Genomic DNA, 22,016 nt, shown 5'->3' on the forward strand with positions numbered 1-22,016 from the left:
AGCTCTAAAGAAACTAGTTTTCAATCTTGACTTTTTTTTTACATCGCTGTCAATGTGCAGTAAAAATGTATTCCGTAAATGTTCAGTCCCTTTGCAAATCCACTTAAAAAAAAACGAATTTAGATGCAATAAAATATTGCGTGATTACATTATTTATATGATGTGTATACACACACACAGGGTGCTTAAAAAAATGTTAACACTTATATTCGACTATCGTTTTTAATAATAAAAAAAAATGGATAATACACTGTAACATGATAACAAATGTTGCCTGAAACGTCGCCATGTGCATATCCTTTAACAGCCACGGTGTTATTGACGAACTTGTTAAGTTTTGTTATTAATTGTGCCCCGCTGCGAACACAGCAGCAGTTCACGCGACTAACCATTACTAATTGGCGGTGTCGGGTGGTGGAGGGTTTAACGACGCGTTTATATTATTCTAACCCATAAAAGCCACATTACGAGTAAATATTGGTCGCGAAAGCCCTCTAATTACAACGCGTTAAACTGAACCCGAACCATAGTCTATGGTTATTTCGGTAAAGTCACGTTGATAGAAAAATAATAACAATAAAATAATACAAATACATTTTTTTATTGTTTATATTTATATTATTTTATTATTTCCCTTCTACGTGACTTTACCGAAAGAACCAAGAATAATAAAACATAAAGTGAATTAAAACATCACGACGTTTCGATCGCGACACGAATATAAATTCCTGCATGCCACGAAAGTTTTAAATACAATTTTAAATTTTGACCCGAACCATTATTTTCGTTCAATTGAGAAAGCGCTTCGCGGTGACCCGAACGACGACTCCGGCTCCGTCGTCGCGGACTCCACTCCGTAGTCGCGGTCACCGCAGACTCCGGCTCCGTTCGTCACCGAAACGACGACTCCGGGCTCCGTCATCGCGGACTCCACTCCGTAGTCGCGGTCACCGCAGACTCCGGCTCCGTTCGTCACCGCAACGACGACTCCGGGCTCCGTCATCGCGTACTCCACTCCGCGCCTTACCGACCCCGCGACTCGCTCCAACGGCCACGCGAGCGAACGGCTATTGACCAATGGGAACGCAGGTTTGGCGGTGACGTCACGGTCAAACTGACCAATGGGAGGGGGTCTTGTTGTTGTTGGGGGGCGGCGGTACGCGCGGGCGCCACCTTTGAATTGGCGGCAGTGAAGGCCGCAGCCGCCGCCGCTTCAATCTCCCTCCTCATCGTCCTCCTCTTGGCTCGGTGTCGTCCTCCTCAGCGTCGTCTTCGTCGTCCGCACTCGAGGTACGGTGCGTTCTGCTCCCCAGCCCCGCTTGGCTACGATGTATGCAGCGATGCGGGAGAGGCAGTCCCGCCTGGTTACCGTGGTAACGCACGATGCGTCGAGCGAAGTTTATAACGATTATTATAGATTTGAAGTTTCTTATAACGATGTTTTAATTATATTAATAAGACATACACGTTTCTTTGCCGTCTATACTCTCCCCCTCCCCCCGTCGTCTCGTTTCCTAAACCTCTGATAACCTAATTCTAGATTTGAAGTTTTCGTGACAGCAAGGATTCTTTGGTTTTTTCGGTAAAGTCACGCAGGTTAAAAAAATTAAATGTATTAAATCACAACGTTTTGAAAGCCAACACAAGCCTCCGTCATCAGGTGTAACCGTATAACCTTGTGCCCATTCAGCCGACCACTCGTGCAGTACGCAGCACAGTACTGCGATCTCGACAGTGCTTCTAGATTTGAAGCTTTCGTGACTGTAAGGATTCATACTATTAGGTTTTTTTCGGTAAAGTCACGTAGGGAAAAATAAATAATAAAAATAAATAATACAAATAATAGAAATAATAATAGAAATAAAATAATCATTTAAAAAAATACAAAAAAATATTAGAAATAATAATTTAAATAAAATATTATTTAATATTTCTATTATCTATTTTTTTCCTACGTGACTTTACCGAAAAAACCTAAGAGTAACTCGACAGTGCTGTTTGTTACCGTCTCCTTGACGTTATTTGGGGGGTGTTGGGGGACGCGGTAGCTGTGTCCAGGCGCTGTGTTGCAAACAATAACCACGTGATAATTGTTTTTTACCCTTCTATCTGGCAACAAGACTGACACCTTTTTTACAAGGAGTCATGTTTGCATAGACCACAATACCTGCAGTCATAATGCAAACAAAACACAACTCTGATGATGTATGAACTGTCCTTGAAGTTGATTGGTCCACACCCGAGACAGCTTTCCTTAGAGCCTGGTCTCACATGGTGTTGGACCAGATGACGCCAAAAGGCGTACAACTCAAGGACAATTCACCATCAGAGTACGAGAGCTCGGGGTAAGCATTTACACAATTGGAACCTCATTTGCCAGTAGCAAAATATGATAATTGTTTTTTTACCCTTCTATCTGGCAACAAAATGACACCTTTTTTACAAGGAGTCATGTTTGCATAGACCACAATACCTGCAGTCGTAATGCAAACAAAAAACAGAACTCTGATAATGTATGCATTGTCCTTGAAGTTGATTGGTCCACACCCGAGACAGCTTTCTTGAGAGCCTAGTCTCACATGGTGTTGGACCAGATAGGGGGTAACACTCAAAAGGTCCGCACAGATTAATTCAAGAATCCGTTGCTGCATTCCCATCTCGTGGTCACCTCGCAGTCTCTTCGAAAGTTTCTAACCAGGGCTCAACTCTGCTTAGCTTCGAAGGTGTGGACGAGGTGGGTCGCCATCAACGCCAACGTTGAAAAGGAACACAATTGGGACTAACATTTAATCAGTCTACGGCTCATTTATAATCACCACATGAATAAAAGGCGACCAGCATGTGACTTAATTGACAGCTCACATGTAACGAAGTTGTGACCACACGTGACTAACTTATGACTGACATATGACCAAAATGTGACAACTTCCGGAAATAGTGCTCAGCCCTTTTGACGGCCTCTCTCTCTGTCTCATACTTCATGCACCACCTGCCCTTCTTGTTTGTGTGGCCCCTTTTCTTTGTTGTCCGTATTGCCCATAACATTTGGTAACCGAGCAGTATTCATATCTCAGAAAAGCCAAAACTGGTCGTTTAAAAAAAGTAAGATCCATGGAACAGACCCAAAGGCCTAGGCCGCAAAGCAGCCAAACACACATTTCAGGATTAGAGGAACTTTGGGAATGAGGTGACGGGAAGGGGAGCTCCACGGTCGAGCAGTGTGAGGAAAGAAGGAAGAGGACCAATGTCGTGTCCCACTCTACCAGTGATCTTCATTGCAAGGCCCGCGGGCAACTGGCGGCCCCCTGGTGGCCTTAAGTGCGGCCCCCGCAGAGGTCGCAAACGGGTTTTGATTCCTTACCCGTACCCGGCCGCACCAGGGTCGCAAATGGGTACCCGTACCCGGCCGCGTACAGGTACCCGTTCCCTACCCGTACCCGTACCCTACCCGAAATGAGTGACAAACGGTTACTCACCAGTGACTCACGGCCTACCCGTACCCAGCCGCACCAGGGTCGCAAATGGGTACCCGTACCCGGCCGGGTAGCCAGGTATCGGGTAGGGTACGGGTATCGGGTACCCGGTTGCGGCTTCTGGGCCCCCGACAATGCACAAATGTAGTGAAACCAACCCTTGCACTGGCGGTGTGGCGGCCCTTACACTGGCGACGACTTATCGGTGACAGTGGCTCCCCCCGTTCTGAAAATTGGTGAAGAACACTGGGCTGTACGGTTGTCGAATGCTGTGTGCATAAGGGAACATAGGCAATCCTTGCTGTTGGTTGGCAGAGGTATCCAGGCATGCCGTTCATAAGAACAGTGACCATAATAGTAGTAATAATGAGACAATTGAACTAATGGGTGACTGGAATTGATTATGTTGTGAGTACATCTTGTTGTGTAAACAAAGCGAGGGGGGGGGGTGTGTTAATTTTTTTCGATGAAATACTTTTTTTTACTTTTGATTTGTTATACTAACATATTTACTCAAGCAACAATAGGAGTAATTAAATAGATCATTCTGTGCATGTATATGTTTTATGTCAGGAAAGCCTGGCTGACTCTCAAGGCTATTCTCACTGCGAGATCTGCATTGGCATATTGAACAGATTACTATTTTATCAAGTCAACTCATGCACACACCTCAACAATGTAGTTATTCATCGATTTAAAAACTGATTTTTTTTCATGATCATTTTGCATGACTCTATCTCCAATTCATGCACAGATTATGCAAATGATTAATTTAGGCTTATTGATGGCAGGACGCAGCATTAATAAGATGGTCAGCAGGGAAGACAATATACATGAAAAGGTAACATTATTTTTACATGTATTTAACTGCTACCTCATAAATAAAAAGTTCATATTTAGGTTATAAACTTGTATCACATTTTTTACTTTTTTTAATGTAACATGTATTAAAAATAAATAAATGTAGTTATTTTTACTTTTATTTATTTAATCTTTATTTGAAGCTTTCGTGACTGCAAGAATCCATACTTTTTATTTTATTTTTCTACCTACGTGACTTTACCGAAAGAACCAAAGAGTATGTATTTATTTACTCCATAATCTAGTGTTATTTTGTCTGAATGTGAATACTTGCTTTCAATTTGTGTGTTCTATTTTATTGTATAATACCTGTAGTCTATGTTTAATGTCTGTGTTGTTCATAGTTTGCACTTGAAGAGCTGTTTGTTGCAAGATGTACATCTTTTTTTACCCATATCTTCTTTAAAAATATATTTCTGATCTCAGCACACTTTTACCTTGTTTTTATTAAAGGCAATCTATCAAGCTAAGTTGTGCTCAGGTTATTTTTGTTTGGAGAATCACACAATGCAGTCAGTCAATAAATGTGAATGTATGTAAATATGAAGATTTGTATCATAACTTTTTTATCTTTTGAAATATGGGTTTGTTAGTGGATTATCCCAAATACTCTCTTTGTTATTTTCACTGATGATTTGCGCTGTAGTCTGTGGGGCTCCCCTTCCAGCAAAAGCTGTGATGAATTCAGTCCAAAATATACAATGACTCAACAGTGCAACAGTTAAGCGCTTCAGTGGGTTTTAGGAGCACAAAAGATGCCTCCTGCGTAGCATTTGACCGCAGCAACTTTCAGAGAATATGTTTTAAGTGCCCCTGTAAATTATCAGAGCAGTTAAATTGTCAGAGCACGCATTAGCGTAGAGATGTCTGAAACAAAACACCCTCTCCATCATCACATTTGCAATAACAAGGATCCAAGCAGGATGATTTGAAGGATTTTAGGCTATAACGCCTGCAGCATTGATTTGTTTAAAATAGGACTACAATTGTACTAAATTATACCTTTTTCGTACAGTATTGCACTAAATTGTCTCAATAACGAGCGCAACACGTTAAACGCGCGCTGGCTCGAGGTAAGGTTTTTCACATCGATTGCAGCTCCAAAATATCTCAAAGATGTGTGCTGTGAATTTTCTGAGAAATATTACACACAGCCCGTAAACAGAATGGCCACTATTAGAGGTCTGGACAACGGTTTATATACATTGGATCTGAAAAGTTTTACAGGAGGCAGACGGCAAGGGTCCCAAACACATCGGCAAGGGTTTTCAGAAAGAACAAAGAGGCAGCAGAAAATTAATACATGTGCATTCCACAGCTCTCAAGTGATTTACGCGGCTCAAGAGTGAACTAAATGTGAGCGTGCGTTGGCGCCTGCCTTTTGCCGCCCAGCGATGACGACCGGCGACATCAAGGGCAGTCTGCGCCGCGTGCAGATGGAAGTCCGGCTGCTGCGCTACCCACACGAGGTGGACTACGAGGGGTGAGCACGGGCGAGAGTTTGGTTTTCTTTAGCGGTTGTTTTGAGCGGCGGAACGCAGGGCAGCTGCATCGCCCCCCACCCTGCCGTCCTTCCAAACCCGGGCCCTGCCTGAGCCTCCATGCTGCCTTATCTCCTCTGTTGGGCCCTCTGGCAGAGTGACGATAGATTCGATGTCAGGAATGAGAGCTAGGGATTGACTTTTTGAGTAAACACTGGCCCGTGGCATGCTGGACGGAAAGGTCCATACATCCGAGCCGTTAGATGACACATCATATTGTTATTTGAGTTTGGTGTGTGTGTTATTAATGTCTGTGCTCTGAGTAATGGAGGGCTATTGCCCGTATTATTTTACTGCAGATATTTTATAAGTCAGTGTTAATATTGATGTCGGTATAATATTGCTGACCGTTGCCCAAGTGTTTATGTAAATAATGTTTAAGAAAATTCTACTTAAAAAAAATGTAATCTAACAATTATCAATCGAAATTCAGCAAAAAATGTATGGAATTTAAAGGTAATGAATTGTAAATGTTTAAAGGCAGATACAACCCCCCCCCCCCCCCCAAAAATGTCTTATCTGTAGATAAGTCTCTAATCTGTGCATTCCTGGTTGCCCTGACACAAGTATGAAGCTTTGTTCACGAGGTAAATGATGTAAAGTGCCGGTGATACACATTGTATTTGTCAAAGTGGCATCACTCCCGCTTTTATTTATATAAATTCACTATAGTTACATCACCAATGTGACATTGTGATTTCATATTCTTTGCTATCAAATTACCAGATTAACAATCTTCAAACAATCATGTTAGACAGCCTATGGCGCACATACTCTTAGGTTTTTTCGGTAAAGTCACGTAGGTAAAAAAAATACTAGAAATAAGTATGGAAATAAAATAATAAATCACGACGTTTCGGATGGATACACATCTGTGTTCAGATTGGGTACATATCTACAAGATAAAAATAATCCTTGAGTTTTTATTTCGGTTGTTTTTTACACAAATTACAAAAACACAACAGAACACAGTATCACGCTCCTGACTTGTGTTGTGACTCACTGCATGAAGTTTGCGTGTATTATAAATCGGACTTATTATTGTTAATGTTGCAGAGCAGGGCAGTTTATTGTGTTCCGTCCCTCATGGTGTGTACGCAATAGGGCACGATTTCTCACCGATTATTTTCTCGGTCGCTGGTAGATTGGAGTAGGCGGCATGTGAATAGCTGCCCACACCCAAAGTGAGAGGTGTACTGGATGTGGTGTGCCGAGTCCAGGAGCCTTTTCTGTCGGTCGCCGACTCGGACAAACCTGGCTGAGACAAAGCCTCGGTTCACAGTAAGTTAATTTGTGCGTTTGTGTTCTCGGTGCGTTTGTGGTATATTTTTTTCACGCTGCGTTTGCCGGTACGCTTTGCCGCTGCGTGCAGGCTCCTCACCGGTGACGCCAAGGCGCTGCTGCCGCTGCTGCACCACACGTTCACAGAATACTCTCTCCCCGTCGCCGAGTGTCTAGCTGAGTGGGGCGTGGAACTCGCAGCCAAGAGCGACCTGCGCTTCGTGGAAGCCGTCTACAGGGTGGGTAGGGCCCGGAGCCGAGAGCCAAGGTCCACCTGAGATCGTGCACTCTGCACTGCGTCCACCTACGCGATTGCAGCGTGCGAACGTACACAAGGCGTCGTTCGCTTCTTTCTCTGCGTGTCCTCCAAGCAGAACGCCGGGCGGATAAAAACGCAGAAAGTTGGCACAGTAGGGGAGCACGGTTGATGCATCTGCCAGTCATCTCAGTCAGTCGATTCATGGCACCTGGGCCTGTTTCGTAACCTCCTGCCAGCGGGCCTTCGACATTTCACGTGGCCTTAAAGTCCACCGAGCATGTCTGTCGGTGTCTGTCTCACCTGATGTCTTTTTCTGTTTCTCTTTGTTTATTTTCATATGTCTTTCCCTGTAATCTCTCTCTCTGTGTCTGTCTCCTTCTCGTTTTGTTTGCCTCTATGTTTGTATGTCTTTTTGATTCTCCCCTTCTCGCTATTAGACATAAATCATATGCCTGAGAATGAACATAGAACAAATAATAAACGATACAAATGAGTTTTAAAAACATGAGACAAAAATAATTGATTGTTGAATCAAATCATGACCCTGAATTATGAAAATTAATCAAATCTCTAGGGAGGTGAATCATTGCATTACTTCTCTCATCTCTGTGTCTGTTGAATTTTCTCTCTCCGTAGTTGCCTTGCTCTTTGTCTCTGTCCATGCTTGTCGGTCCCTGTGTCCATCTCCGTGTTTGTCTTTCTGTCGGTGTCTGTGTGTTTCTGTGCTTGGGTCTCATTGTGTTTTTCTGTCTGCATGCGGAGCATATCATCCTTCCATCTGCACTGGGCTCTGGCTGGGTCTTGAGATGGCTGTCTGCATGTCGCCTGTTCTGCGTCGGTGACGTCCTTCTTGTACCGACTCGCGTTTCTTTTGATTTTCCTTAGGTCTTTTTCTGGACGTGGATTGTGTGGCTCTGCGCCTGAAGATTCTAGTCATGACAATATACCAAAATACATTTTTTTGCAGATGGCTGTTGGGTGAAATGAAATTGCCTCTTAGAAATAATAAACGGCAATTTTGATCACAGCGCTATTATTTTAGAAATTAGTTGACAACATTTTACAATCATGTTCAATGCAATTCAAGTTACTGGCACAGTATTAAGTTGCAGTGTTTGTATTTATAGTAACATTTATCATGGAATTTAATATTGCTGCCGTTACGGTAAATGTTGGGAAGACCACTGTTACCATGCCATATTTTGGGATGGTGCTATTGGTCCAGTACTTAAATGTATAGAAAAATTACTGTTGTACAACTAATAATGAATATAACTGCAAAGTGTATATACCATATCATTATTACCAATCATTAGTACAGTAGCAAATTTTGTGACAACATTTTCCCAAAATATGGTAAATCATACGTAACTGCACAGATGTATAATTTACGCACAAGCTGCACGGGTTAATTTCAAAGTGCCGAGAAGTCATTTTTATCGAAGACGAACACAACAGCTGGGCCCTTCGTTAAGACGCGGTAAAAATAATCCTGGGCGCTCGTCTGCCCGTGCGCGAGACACTGACGCGAACCTCTCGCACCGCGCACCTCTTCGTTCACGAAACTCGGTGCGTGCCGCTCGTAAGACCGTGATAGAGTTCCCGCGGAGAAAAAAGCAACGGCGTCGCTAAATGGATCGTGCCGCGTTTGAGCTTTGCCCAAAATTGCGCTGCTGAAATGGACCGGTTGTTTTCGAGCAGCACTGTCCCCGGGTTGCGAGAAAGGCGGCGGGGGGGGGGGGGGCGAGGAGGAGGAGGAAAGGAGGGGGGAGCTGAGAAGAGGCTGTGGAGATTTGTCATTCCGTTTGGCAGAAATTGTATTTGACGTTTCCCCCACCGACTTTGTGTAATTGCGGGCTGTTTGGCACCGGGGTCACGCCCTCATTATGGCAGTTAGGTTAGGCGGGGGCGGTCAACGCTACGAGCCCGTGTAGATTATTTGCCTGTGCTGCGGTCCTGCAGGCCTTCATTACAGTACTTTAAGACCGTATATATAGCACGGCTTTGGAAAAAAAGGTCATTTGGAAAGTGGGCCTTTAAATGGATATTACACGAGAACAGCATTATTGATAATAGGTACTGCAATTTTAAATAATCTTTAAGGTCGTCTACAGCAAAATCTCACTTGTCCTAAGCCAGGCATTTTTAGCTCTGAATGTGACTTTTATAAATATTAAATTTTTCTAAGTAATGAGAATGGTATTAATTACAAATTAATCCTGAAAGCAACATATTTTTCTATTAATTTCGAAACCGATAGCAGTGCTAAAGCTTCTCCCGAGTATAGGTTTCATAAATTGTATTTAAGCGTTATTCGAAATGTCTGCGTTATTGTAAACGAACGGCATTGGAATTCACGGACATGCGGGAATGTGCTGCAGGTTCCCAACCTGTAGTTCGTGTGCTGCTGGTAGTCCATTTTTTCACAAAACGCTGCATTTTGTTTTACTGCATGGTGGTCTGCGGGTCCAAAAAGGTTGGGAACCACTGCTGTCAAACGTGATGTGGAGCAAGCAGGGTAAGACATCTTGTGCCATTATAATGAATAAGGCCTGCCTATGCCTACCTGTAGCCTGTTGTCCCGAATAAATGTCTCTTCGCTTTGCTGCAAATGCCACGATTGCTGCAGGAAATACTATTGTCAAAATTGCCAAGATCAGAAGCTTTAGTCTCTGTAATGAATCAGAGCCTCAAACTGCAGGGAGCGAGCGAGGGGAGGAGAAAGGCAGTGGGAGAGCCACCGTGGCGGTTGTGGTGGAAAAAATCGGCAAAAAGTTTTAAAACAAGAAAACGGCAACTCGCCAAAACGTCCCTCAGCCGCGACACGGCGTTTAGCAGCGGCAGTCGCCGGCGATGCAGTCTGAGCCGATTTTTTTTTTTTTTTTTCCCTGAGCGGAGTAACGAGGCATTTAATGGGAAGGGAAACAAATTGTGGGTAATGAGCCTGGCTGCAAAGTGGAGCGCAGGACTGCGACCATTAGTCATGCAACCCTGCATGGCAATGACAAATTCAAATTAAAACCACGTGGGAGGGGAAGTAAAAAAACCGCAATCAGAGATTGCAGAAGGGATCGTTTTTGTACGGCACACGCCATGCAGCACGCACTGTCGTAAGTGGAAGCGGCTTTAAATACTGTTTGAAGGTTTTGTCACTTTCGCCCGTGTGCCGTGCGAATTCGCAAGCCGCGTGCCGATGATTCGCGCGTTGACCCCTGCTAAGCTGTGAACGTTATGATGATTTTTACGCGAGCAATCGGTACTTCCCCGTGTGTGAGACAGTACCTTAATTGGGCACCAGATCACAAACCCACAGTGATGCGGCGTCGTGTAAATTTGAATGTTGAACTTCTTTCGCACCGTACGTAGCCAACCGTGCTAATCGGAGGTGCAGGGGAAGGATAACAAACTAAACACAAAAAGCAGTTCTCAAGAAATGAGTTTTCAATCGAGATTTAAAAGTGCATAGCTCCAGTGGCTTCCTAATATCGGAAGGAAGAGCGTTCCAGATGGCCGCAGAAGCGCACTTGAAAGCGCGCGATGGGTCTCTATGTGAGGCTATTTTACCCTAATAACGTTACGTAAATTGGGTGCCACTGGATTATTATATAAGTCATGATGACTAGAGAAGACGAGAGGAGACTATATGATACGATGGAGCGATCAAATAAGTTCACCTGCAGGTGCAGGATGAATTGTTAAATCCCAGGACCTTGATCGATGGCTTGGGAAGGCCTTAATCCAGCAGTGGAATGGTCATGGCTGATGATGTTTTGTTTCAGTTAGGGGGGGAAAACTTTTTTTAAATTCTGCACTCTATTCACCCCATTATGGTAAGTTTATGACACATTTGGTTAAGTCAGCAACCGTGATTACATTAACAATGCTTCTTAGTGGCGTTTGCATTGTACTCCTGCATTAATGAAGTTGTTGTGGTTAATTGCTTTGACGTTCTTGTGCTAAACGTGCAAAGTCGTGATGCAGAGAGCTTGCTACCCAAAGAAAGAGAATCTGGTTTCATGCAGACGTCAATGTAAGTAATCTATGACCGTACAAGGGGAAGCAGCCATGTACACCTGCATCGGCAGATCCCTTGGGGATAAATGTAGTTTCTGATATTTCTGTGGGGTTTGGGAGTATTCATGTCTTAATTCCGTAAAGATGCATAACCGCTGGATTTTCTCAATACTGGTTGAGCTCTGCTGATTGTTCTGCCGTGTGCCACGCTGTCGAAATGACGTTTGTATGTTTCCGCCAGTGACGCGTTGATGTGTGGCGTGCGAGTGTGACGCTTGCGCCAATGCGTCTGTTCCGCACCTCCCGATTAGCACGGTTGGCTACGTACGGCGCGAAAGAAGTTCAACTTACGTACGTGCTTTGCACCCAGAATCAGAAGTTTATTATCCAAGTAAATAACCCATTGAGCTATGCAGCTCTTTTTTAAGGGTGACTCGGCCAGCAGACAGACACGGCAGCAAGAGTTTATAATAAACAAGATATAAAATATTAAAAGTGTGAAGTAAATTTCGATTTAAAGCGTTCGTGACTGCAGGGATTCATCTTCTTGGTTCTTTCGGTAAAGTCACGTAGAAGGGAAGTAATAAAATAATAAAAATAAAACATAATAAAATAATTCTCACGACGTTTCGGCCACAACGCAAGCAGCCGTCCCTTCTACGTGACTTTACCGAAAGAACCAAGAAAAAAAAAGCGTGAAGTAAATATAACCAAACGATCTTATGAAACAATTACACACATTTGTATTGTTTCGGCCTCAATTATGTCTGTTTAAAAGAGTAAAGTGATGGCAAAGTGGCGATCCCCAGAGAAGACACCACCAGTTTGTTCCAAAACATTGGAGCAACTACATTAACCACTTAAGAACCAAATTCCGTACGAAATCTACCTGGGAATACAACAGGGCTATTCCGATTTATGTGCATACATTACAACGTTCAGGTTTAAGTTAAACAATAAAATGAGCACCGTAGAACCAGCATAATAGTAATAATTATCTCGAGTGGAAACGTATGGGTGTTTATTGAAAATATATTTATCGAAATGTGTTCGTGAGAAAGCATTCTGGCACAATGCTCAGAAAAAAGTAGAAAGGGTCATGATTCCAGGGCATCACAGGGTGGGCATTGCATTGAAATGGCACGATGGTGTATTTCACGTTAGCTTCAGACGTAATCTAGAGTAGAGAGTCAAGGGGGTCGCAAAACACATGTAATAAACAAAAACAGATAACGTGAATGAATGCCATAATATGGTAGTCATCAATTTGTAAACTCCCATACTCTTCCGGTCACATCCCAAAAGGGAAGATGTGCATCCCCGAATTATTTTTGTAAATTTAATTTTATTCTCTGATAAAAGAAAAAAGCACTGAACACAGCGCATCAATATAAAATCAACCAAGTTTCTTCCAGAAACTTGGAACGGATGTAGGGGTGGGTGGATGGGGGATGAGTTTAAACATAACATGAAATAGAGGAAGCAGGAGAGAATTGAATTATAGAGAAACATTAAACAGCATTGGGGATCCCTAAGATCACGAGGTCAGTTGGGATGTAATAAGAGGTGACCAGAGCTCCTCATAGATCAATGATTTTCCCAAATAATGTTACTCAGAGGTTCTACAGATGCCAGTCGAAAGATTATATATCCGTTTGGATCAAAGACATGCGGAGTCTTTGTGGTTTTTTATTTTACCCGTTTGTGCGTTTTGACGTTTGCCGACGCGGATGCTGCTGTCGCTCTCGTGGCATGACGTAGGTGCTCAGGGACAGGTTCGAGGTGCGGCCCGTGCTCACTAAGGCACAGTTCCTGCAGCTGGGCTTCGCCGAGCGCAAGATGCAGATGCTGTGTGACATCGGGCAGGCCGTGCGAACCAAGCACAAGGAGCTGACACAGCTCGCCCACAAGGTGAGCGCACGGCAGAGGTCGCAAACGGGTTTTGATTCCTTACCCGTACCCGGCCGCACCAGGGTCGCAAACGGGTACCCGTAACCTACCCGATACCCGGCTACCTGTACCCGGCCGGGTATCGGGTAGGGTACGGGTACCCAATTGCGACCTCTGGGATGAAGCCATGTTGTAGGCGCGGGTGAGTTGATTCTAGGAATTTGAATTGTGAGAAGAGACAAGACGTTGGGAAATGAGTGACAAATGGTTACTCACCAGTGACTCACGGCCTACCCGTACCCGTACCCGGCCGCACCAGGGTCGCAAACGTGTACCCGTACCCGGCCGGGTACGGGTAGCCGGGTATCGGGTAGGGTACGGGTATCGGGTACCCGGTTGCGACCTCTGGCGCACGGCAGCCCTGCAGCGCCTTCTAGCGGAAGCAATCGTCGACGCCTTTTTAAACCTGTGTCCGCCCACGAGGTTCCTGGGTGGCTCAAAAGAGTGCCGACAATTGGCATCGCTGAGATCCCCGGTTTTTCATTCAGATAGGCGCCTGTGAATAAACCAGATTGTCAAATGTAACGAGTTGATGGTGTCAGCTGGGTCGCTGCACTTGCCACACAAAAAAACCCATCACATTTAATTTGGTTCATGCGAATAATTTGACTAAATTTGAGCCCCGAGACTTGAACTATTGGCTTGACCATCATGTTAATTATCTGATGTATGCATTATTTAAGTATGTTGGTCGAAAAGGAATGTCTGGACCGTTAGGGAAGTGCTTGGGGGAAGGTTGACAAGGCGTACTATGTGTAAAATGCCCGCCTTGTTAACTCGTTCGTATTATGTTTGACTTCACAAAACGCGGGGTAGAGCGACGGCATAGTAGTTAACGCACTGCTTTGTTAACCCAGCGACGTGACATCGATTTCTGGTTACGGCAAGCGTAGGTGGCAAGCGGTATCCGAACCACTCGTAAACCCGCACTGGTCCGTACGGTCCAAACAACCCGCATGACTGAAATGGTGTGGGGGGGAGGTCTTCATCTCGCAGCAGATTGGCAGAGGATTGTAATCTTTAATCCTGGCGACAATTCAGCGCGCTTTAGTGGTTCTCGTGTTTACGCTTTCGTCAGCTGGCCACCACTGCTGGCGGCGTCTGAACGCTTCGCCGTGTCTCGCTGTGCTCGCAGAAGTGCACTCCCTCCGCCCGAAAGCCAGCAGCGACCGCAGGCTCACTGGCGGCGGAGGCTGTGGACGGCCAGCCGCCTCCCCAGCGACCCCATCGTGCTCCGTGCGAGCCGTTGTTCAATCACCCGCAGTCTCTGGTGGGGACGCACGGCTCACTCATCGTCGTCATCATCATTTATTATTTATAAAATGCACCTCCCATGCAGTACATCTCAAGGCGCCAGAGCAAAAAGGGTTTTTGAGATGATTGCAAAATACGGAAGGGATCGTAGACCAAATACAACGTGCAAAAATAATCCAGTACTGTATAGACAATATATGCAGCAAAACGAGAATAAGCAATGTAAAAAAAATGTAGCTGTGCTGAAGACTGGTCTGAGTTATTCATATGCAATCTCAAAAACACTTTACTTAAATTTGATTTAAAATGTATTTATTGTGGGTGAATTCGTAAAAATAAAATAAGTTTCCACTCCGTATTTATATCGGTCCAATATATCCGGGCTTCGAGCGTTGTTGCTGTGAATGCACAGAGACGTGAAACGGTTAAAGAATTCTATTAAAATTATATGTGGGCCACTTCATCAGTGAAGTTAAAAAAAATATCGGCTCAATAACATACCTCAAGATGTTTATACGCAACTTATTTCTTTACAAAAATATTGTTCCGAGTTAAACTTACTGGAGTTTAAAGGTTAATCTGTTTTTGTTCACTTATTTTACCCTGACTTTTGTTTTAAGTCAGCACGCAGACAGTCTCCCTTGCTACGCGCTGTTGAAAAGTTTGACCTCTGCGAAATGTCAGGTTTTACAAGTGCGTGCACGGGAGTCGTGCTGAAGCTTAATTTCAGAAGAAAAAAAAAAGTGTAATTAAGCCACTTGGCGTAGCTCACCACTGAGCAATTACAGCTGGCCAGTGCGCTCGCGGTCATCATAGCCATAACATTTAGTGAGCACAAACTCCAGGCTAAACCCGAGAGCAAAACCGAAGGGCCAGAGGTGACGGTCCGCACGGTACCGAGGCATCTCATTAGCCGTGATGTTTCGCGTCAAGGAGAAATGGTCCCTTGAGGAGAGGCCACCTTGTGCGTGGCGGCGCTGCTTGCCGCACGAATGGCGTTAGCATGTCGCGTGTGTAATCCGCAGGGCCTGGTTGTGGCGGGCGCAGGAAATGGAAATGTGCCAAGGCCACTGGTGCAGAGGCATTGTGGGCCGCACGGGGAGGCGGCCCGGGGCTCGTGTCCCACGCCGCGCCAGGTAATGTGAGCCGATGTGTTCTTTTTTTCAAGTCCTTTTGGTCGTTTTAGCTTCCCCCCCTCCCCAGTTATATGTACAATTGGGGGAGCGGTGGTGCAGAGATTGGCGCACTACGCTGTGAACTTTGCGAGCTGAGTTTGTGTGCCAACCGTTTTTAACGTCAGGCGTGGTTCTGCACGTGCACCCGGCTCCCCTTCATCAACTCCCACTGACCGGCCTAGTCAAGTACGGTCAAACAATGCCCATGAACGGCACGTTATAAGTCCTTCATCCAGCATTGTATTGACATGCCTTTTTTTGTTTACAGCGTGTTAAATGTCACCGTATCTGTGTGGCAACTATGCCACTGCTCTACACCGTTTTTAACACGATCTAATGAGTAATGCAATTCTTGTTTTTGTTTTATAGGGGGTTCTTCCAGAAGCAGAAGTTTTGCTTGAGTTGCCAAGCCATGCCCCACAAAGCAGTCCAGAAGGAAAGAAAGATGATACCAATGCAACTAATCACCAGCTATTGCAGGAGGTAAGCAGAGCCAATGCAAGGCCGCAGATAGTGAATCTTAGGATCCCGCAAATTTATATCAGGCCGGGATTGAGTTTTTTTTAAATGTGCATTGTCGTTAAAGAAAGATGAAGAAAAACGACCGAATATATCTTGTAGGTACAAATCTAGGCTATCACGGACTGTTTTTAATTCTCATAGCTGGATTTTAGCCACGTTAAGTGGAAAACCACATTTACGTTTTGATACGTACGGTGCGAAATAAGTTCAACATACATTTATGGTCATGGGTCATTTGTGCAATCAGTGGTGACTAGATTAAGACCATCATTCACTACACTTGAGAGCCTGGTTTAATCACGGGTGGCTACCCAAATTTGAATTCAACTCAAGAGGTGCCGTGCTCGGAAACTCTGAGCCACCCTTGTCACCTTGTTGGTCTTGCCTGTTTGTCCTCCTTTGAATGGCACTAATTTTGACCTCATCGCTGTGAATCGACCAAGCAGTGGTGTAGCAATCGAGTGTGTTGGGAGATGCAGTTTCAAGAGGGGTCCAGGGTCCAGAGGGGCCTAGGTGCCAGGATACGAAGAGAGGGGAAACTGGGAAGGGAGCCCCATTTAATTCCCTGGGGCGAAAGAAGTTCAACATGCATATGTATGTAGTTCAACTTACAACATAAATACGTATGTAAGTTGAACTTCTTTTGCAATGTGCATAGCCAACTGTGCTAATCAGAGATGCGGGGATGGACAATAAACTAACTAAAAAGCTACAGCACTTTCACATTGTTACGCCAGCTTGCAATCCACCAATTCTGCCCCCACCACGATCGACGACACTGCCCCCCCGACAGATGTCGGAGCTGCGAGCGACGGTGTTGCAACTGCAAGCGCAGTACGCCAAGACGTGCGCCAACGTGGCAGCGCTGAGCTTCGCCATGCAGGGCTCAATCCTGGTGGACCGCAGCGAGTGGGAGAACCTGGCGAGCCGCGTGACGCTGCTCGAGAACCAGGCGGTGCTGCTGCTGGCCGGGGTGAGCGCTCGCCAGAGGTCGCAAACGGGTTTTGATTCCTTACCTGTACCCGGCCGCACCAGGGTCGCAAACGGGTACCCGTACCCGTACCCGGCGGGGTACGGGTAGCCGGGTATCGGGTAGGGTACGGGTATCGGGTACCCGGTTGCGACCTCTGGCGCTCGCGTACTCTCAACAACGCTCGTGCAAGTCGGTTGCAATTGTTATTTTTGTTAGTTCTGTCAATGAATTCGTACCAGTCCTTCTATTATGTGTGCAATGAATCATTTTCTCGTTCAGGTCTTAATGAAGGTGTAGTTGAACCCTTTTCTGTTCCAATGACGTACGAGTACATCATCAGCATCAAACAAGTGACAGTGGAGCGACATTCACTTAAATAAGCAAACACCTATGTATACATAAAATAGCTTTTATCAATACCGAGGCGCCCGCAAGGCCATGCGGGAGGGCATGTGGCACAGTTTGCCGCCAGCTATCGTAGGGTGCGGTCGTGTCGCTACAGTTCTCAGCGGTGAGTACAATGTCTTTAAAAACAGCGGCACTATGCCTTTTTAAATAAAATGAACGCCAACCGCTTGCGCGGTCCGGGATTCAGCGGTGAACGGGACCCACCCTACAACTTGCAGTTGCATCGCTGAGATCCCCAGTTTTTCACGTGGCTCGCTCCGAAGCCACGTGGAGCGGTGAAGGCTTGCCGACAAGTCAACACCGAGTTGTTGTGGATTGACATTCGCGTGACCAGCAGACGCAACGACTGCACCGCTCTCGATTCGAACTTGATGAGTTTTGTCAGGCGGGTGTGTTGCTTATTAAGTGAACGTCGCTCCGCTGTCTCTTGCTGTTGCTGGAGGGCGGCCACTACTGCCAGCCGCCCAGTAGCATCGTTGTTGAGTCTCCTCCACAGAGCTACAGCTGTAGAAGCACGAAACTTGCTCATATGTGCATACGTGCAGACCCATAGGCACGCAAGTATACACTATGACTTAAAAACATCATAAATCAGCGCGCTGCACGTGTATGCACCAGGGTGTTCTGGGCGTCGTTCGTTCTGTGTCGTTGCTGAATTTAGACCAAATCCGTCACAATTGAGTCCTCGCTGGGGACCTGGCGTTGATGAATAATGTTATGAGAAACACAATAACAAAAAAATAATAAGAACCATCACTTACGAGAGCAATGACATCTTTATGAAATGGTAACTCCCAGGCTGCCAAAGCCCCAAGCCAGAGCTGCTAAGTGGTCTTGCTGGTTGCGGTGGTCGTTGTTTTTTCGCTGCGAGGATGGGCCGGCTGTGCTACCCTTGATGACTCTCTCCCCTGTCCTCACTCTTCAGCCGCGCGGCACATCACGTGGTGATGCATCACGTGGCGATGCATCACGTGGCAGTGCATCAAGCAGTGGCGACGCACCTGGGACTGCCCGAGTGTCCAAGCTCTTCTCTGCAGGTGCCTTTTTTTTTTACACACAAATGTAGGAATAAAGTGAAGACAACTTGAAACGCACGTAGAATGTGTCCTTTCCATACAACTATAATTACCATATAGTTGGATTTGTGATTAAAGGAAAAAAACAAAACGGTTTTGAAAATCAGCATCGGAACGAGAGTGCTTTTGTACTGTTGCGATAATTAGTTTCACATGTTCAAATGGGAGTTTGGTAAAAACGGGCCCTTGGTAAGGAGGTTACTGAACCCTCGCAAGGAGCGGTTTGTTTTTGCGTTGCCGACAACGAAACCGACCCGAGAGCCCGACACAAACTCTTGACGATCGCGTCCATAAAGCACCCTTACTCCGTCCTCCTCTCCGAGAAGTTATTTCTTTATTTTCTTGGCCCTCTCCGTGCTTGGCATGTCGCCAAGCCCGACGCGTGGGCCAAACCTACCGAGAGGCTTGTGAGAACGCCTTGCCGTCGTGGGATACATGTTTTCCGGCAGGGCTCGAAGACCGTGGGTCCCCCGTGCCGCCTGGCGCTGGGCCCGTGTCCGTCCTGGTGGAGCCGTCCACGTCCCTGTGTCCCGTGGAGGGACTCGTGCCCACTCAGGGCAGCGGGGAGCAGCGGGACCCGCTCCGCAAAAGCAATGACCAGGTGGGCAGATAGGCACGCCGCTGCTCTGTGATCTCCGATCACGAGTTTTAATTTTGGTCGAATTTTAGAGTGCCGTGGTGGCGAGACGTTAACTACCTCGCCCGGTATACAGGAGGTCTTGGGTTCGATTCCGACCCCAACGCCTGTATATTTGGAGCTTGCGTGTTCTCCCTGTGGTTGCGTGGATTATTCTCTGGTTTTTCCCTCCATTTAGGAACATGCGTTTAGAGTATGTCTGCTATAAATTTCTACGCGATAAGCCACTTAATTGGGCTATCATTTGTGGCCAGGTCGCTTCTGAAAAAAAAGCTGTATGGCTCAGTAGGCCTTAAAGCTTAGTTTTAGTTTAGTTTGTTCGATTCATCCATATTTGTGTTTCTCCATTTTCCCCAAGAGTATGTCTGTCGCTGTTGCAATGTTATGCCCAATAGTATGTCCAATGGTATAATGAAGTTACCATACTGTAAAATGAAGCTGGTGGGATAATCGACACATTTAAATGCAACAGAGATGTGAGAACGTCTGATGAATGACTCAGACTGAAATGTGTTGATTGGTGCCGATTGTATTCGTGAATAAGAAGAAAGATACGAAGTTATTGAGTAGAAATAAACGCGCATCTTTAGTAACCATTGTTAAGTTAATTAAGTGTTGTATGTTTGCAGATACTTTCAATGTCGTTGGAAAAAGCAAAACCACAAGTGGAGCGCTTGGAAAGAATGTACGTAGAGACAAACCTTGACAGTCTGTTCAAATGTTTGCCGTGCTTCCTACAAAGCAAGTCGGTATGTTTGTGACACGTGACGGAGAGTGGTCGTCGTATCGTTGTGTGGTGTCTGAGCAGGCTGGAGGAGACAAGGATGATGCTGAAATCCGGGACTTTTGGAGTCTGAGGCTTGTACCTCGATATCGAGGAAGCCGCCATCACCCACTCTTCTACTACAGAAGAATAGCGCTGCTTTTATCAGAGCCTTCCGCGAGGCTTGTCCCTCCATCGACACCATTATCATCATCGGACACGATCAATGCACTGGTGGATGAAAGTCTCGCCAAGCCATCGCCATCTCTCTCACGATCCTATGATGTAACAATTAATCCCGTGTCGGCACGTGAGTTGATTTCATTGACATCCGTTCACGTCAAATGTTGGCAGGTGCGTGACACTTTAACCACAACCAGAGGGATAACATCGCCATCGCTCCAGGAGAGAAGACAGCGCTACGGTATATGTAACTTGGATAATCACTGTTTGAAAACACCAGCGAGCCAACTGCTGTGCTGGAGCAAGCACAGCCAAAGACGGGAAATTGCCCTATCCCTAATGGCTTCCTCACTGTGGCCTCTAGCTGCACCCAAGTCTAGCGGCACAGCTGTACCACAGGAGGGGTCCCTCCGGTCTCCTGAGCGACGGGCCCGTCGCACGTTCTCATCAAACCTCCCCGGAGGAATGCGTGGGAATTTACGGGGTTGTTTTGGAACCCCCCACTCCTCCCCCGAGTTTGACATTTAAGAAAATAAGTCATTTGTTTTTGGTGTCCCAGGTCTGAATCTTGTGTGATTCTACAATTAGTTGTGATTGGCTGGCTTCTCACCTTGCTTCTTTAGCCAAAACCCCATTTTCTGTACGCAAAGGGAATTTCACAATTGGAAAAACAAACCTAACTTGCCCGTCACACCTCCCATCTCTCTTGAATGCCAAAAGTAAAACTGTCTGTAATTTTCCTTTAAAAATAAATGGGACTTCTATAACAAAAAAAAATAAGCACATGATCCAAGAAGCTTTACTGGGTTGACTGGGAAACAAAATTAATTATCAATATTTTTGGCGATGAGAAGTAAACTAAACAAACATATTTTTAAAAAATCTCTTTTCTACTGACGTCTTCATTCTTCGTGTTATTTTAAGCAGCTTTTCCTCGTGGAAAGACTTTACTAAGCCCCCATCTCCTGGAGACAGAGGTGGGTGTAAAACGTTTTACAATGTGTAAAGAGACTTTAAATAAACGGTTTTATTTAATGCACGTCTTGGTTTTACACACACACAAAGTAAGCTATCACACATTTAAATGGATTGACACGCTGGATGCTGCCGTGGTGTAATGGTCAGCACACTGGACTTGTAACCACCAAGAGGTCAATGGTTCGATCTCCCGGCGTGGCAGCTGAAACAATAAGCCAATTTCTTAAATCCACGTTTCTCCACACAGCAATATAAATGGGTACACCACAGCCAATGTGGCGGGGTAAAGTGTGGATATTCTCACCTCTTCCAAGAAGTTTTGCCTGCGTGAAAGAATGGGTCTAAGTATCCACAAAGGAGGCTTTCTAGAGCTTTCTATTGTAAGCGCTTCCACCAACAGTGGCATGAGCAAATAATTACAGGGCTGTGCTTTTACCATAATTTATGATGCTGTGGTTTAATACTGCCCCATGCGTCCAACTGGGAGAAAAATAATCGGTCGCATGAGCTCCAAATTTGCGCCGACCGCTGGGAAACTGCGCACAGGATGCGTCAGCATTCTGTATCAATGGGAGCCAATTGCAATTGGAACATTTTTCTCAGATTACAAACGTTCAGGAAAACCTCCATTACGGAATGTAAAACAAGAGGCATGAGTGCGCGCCGTG

At 45.5% G+C, this 22,016-nt stretch overlaps 1 protein-coding gene across 4 annotated transcripts; it reads left to right on the forward strand.

Moving 5' to 3' along the window:
• The first annotated feature begins 1,127 nt into the window (after positions 1-1,127).
• Positions 1,128-21,405, forward strand: CEP44 (centrosomal protein 44). Of its 4 annotated transcripts, none has more exons than XM_061552392.1 (12): positions 1,129-1,290; positions 5,653-5,817; positions 7,248-7,395; positions 13,191-13,340; positions 14,515-14,649; positions 15,659-15,769; positions 16,178-16,291; positions 17,124-17,303; positions 18,637-18,748; positions 19,237-19,388; positions 20,054-20,109; positions 20,233-21,405. In XM_061552392.1, the coding sequence occupies exons 2-12, from the start codon at positions 5,729-5,731 to the stop codon at positions 20,279-20,281; spliced, it is 1,296 nt and encodes a 431-aa protein (XP_061408376.1). In that variant the 5' UTR covers positions 1,129-1,290; positions 5,653-5,728; the 3' UTR covers positions 20,282-21,405. The 4 variants fall into 4 exon arrangements, with proteins under 4 accessions (XP_061408377.1, XP_061408376.1, XP_061408378.1 ...); XM_061552394.1 differs by lacking the exon at positions 7,248-7,395 and adding an exon at positions 7,020-7,156 and having other exon boundaries at positions 1,130-1,290; positions 5,727-5,817; XM_061552391.1 differs by having other exon boundaries at positions 1,130-1,290; positions 5,727-5,817.
• Positions 21,406-22,016: the final 611 nt, after the last annotated feature.

Source organism: Lethenteron reissneri, chromosome 16 (genome assembly GCF_015708825.2).
Source record: "Lethenteron reissneri isolate LAM-NWPU_2019-01 chromosome 16, ASM1570882v1, whole genome shotgun sequence".
Lineage (NCBI taxonomy): Eukaryota > Metazoa > Chordata > Hyperoartia > Petromyzontiformes > Petromyzontidae > Lethenteron > Lethenteron reissneri.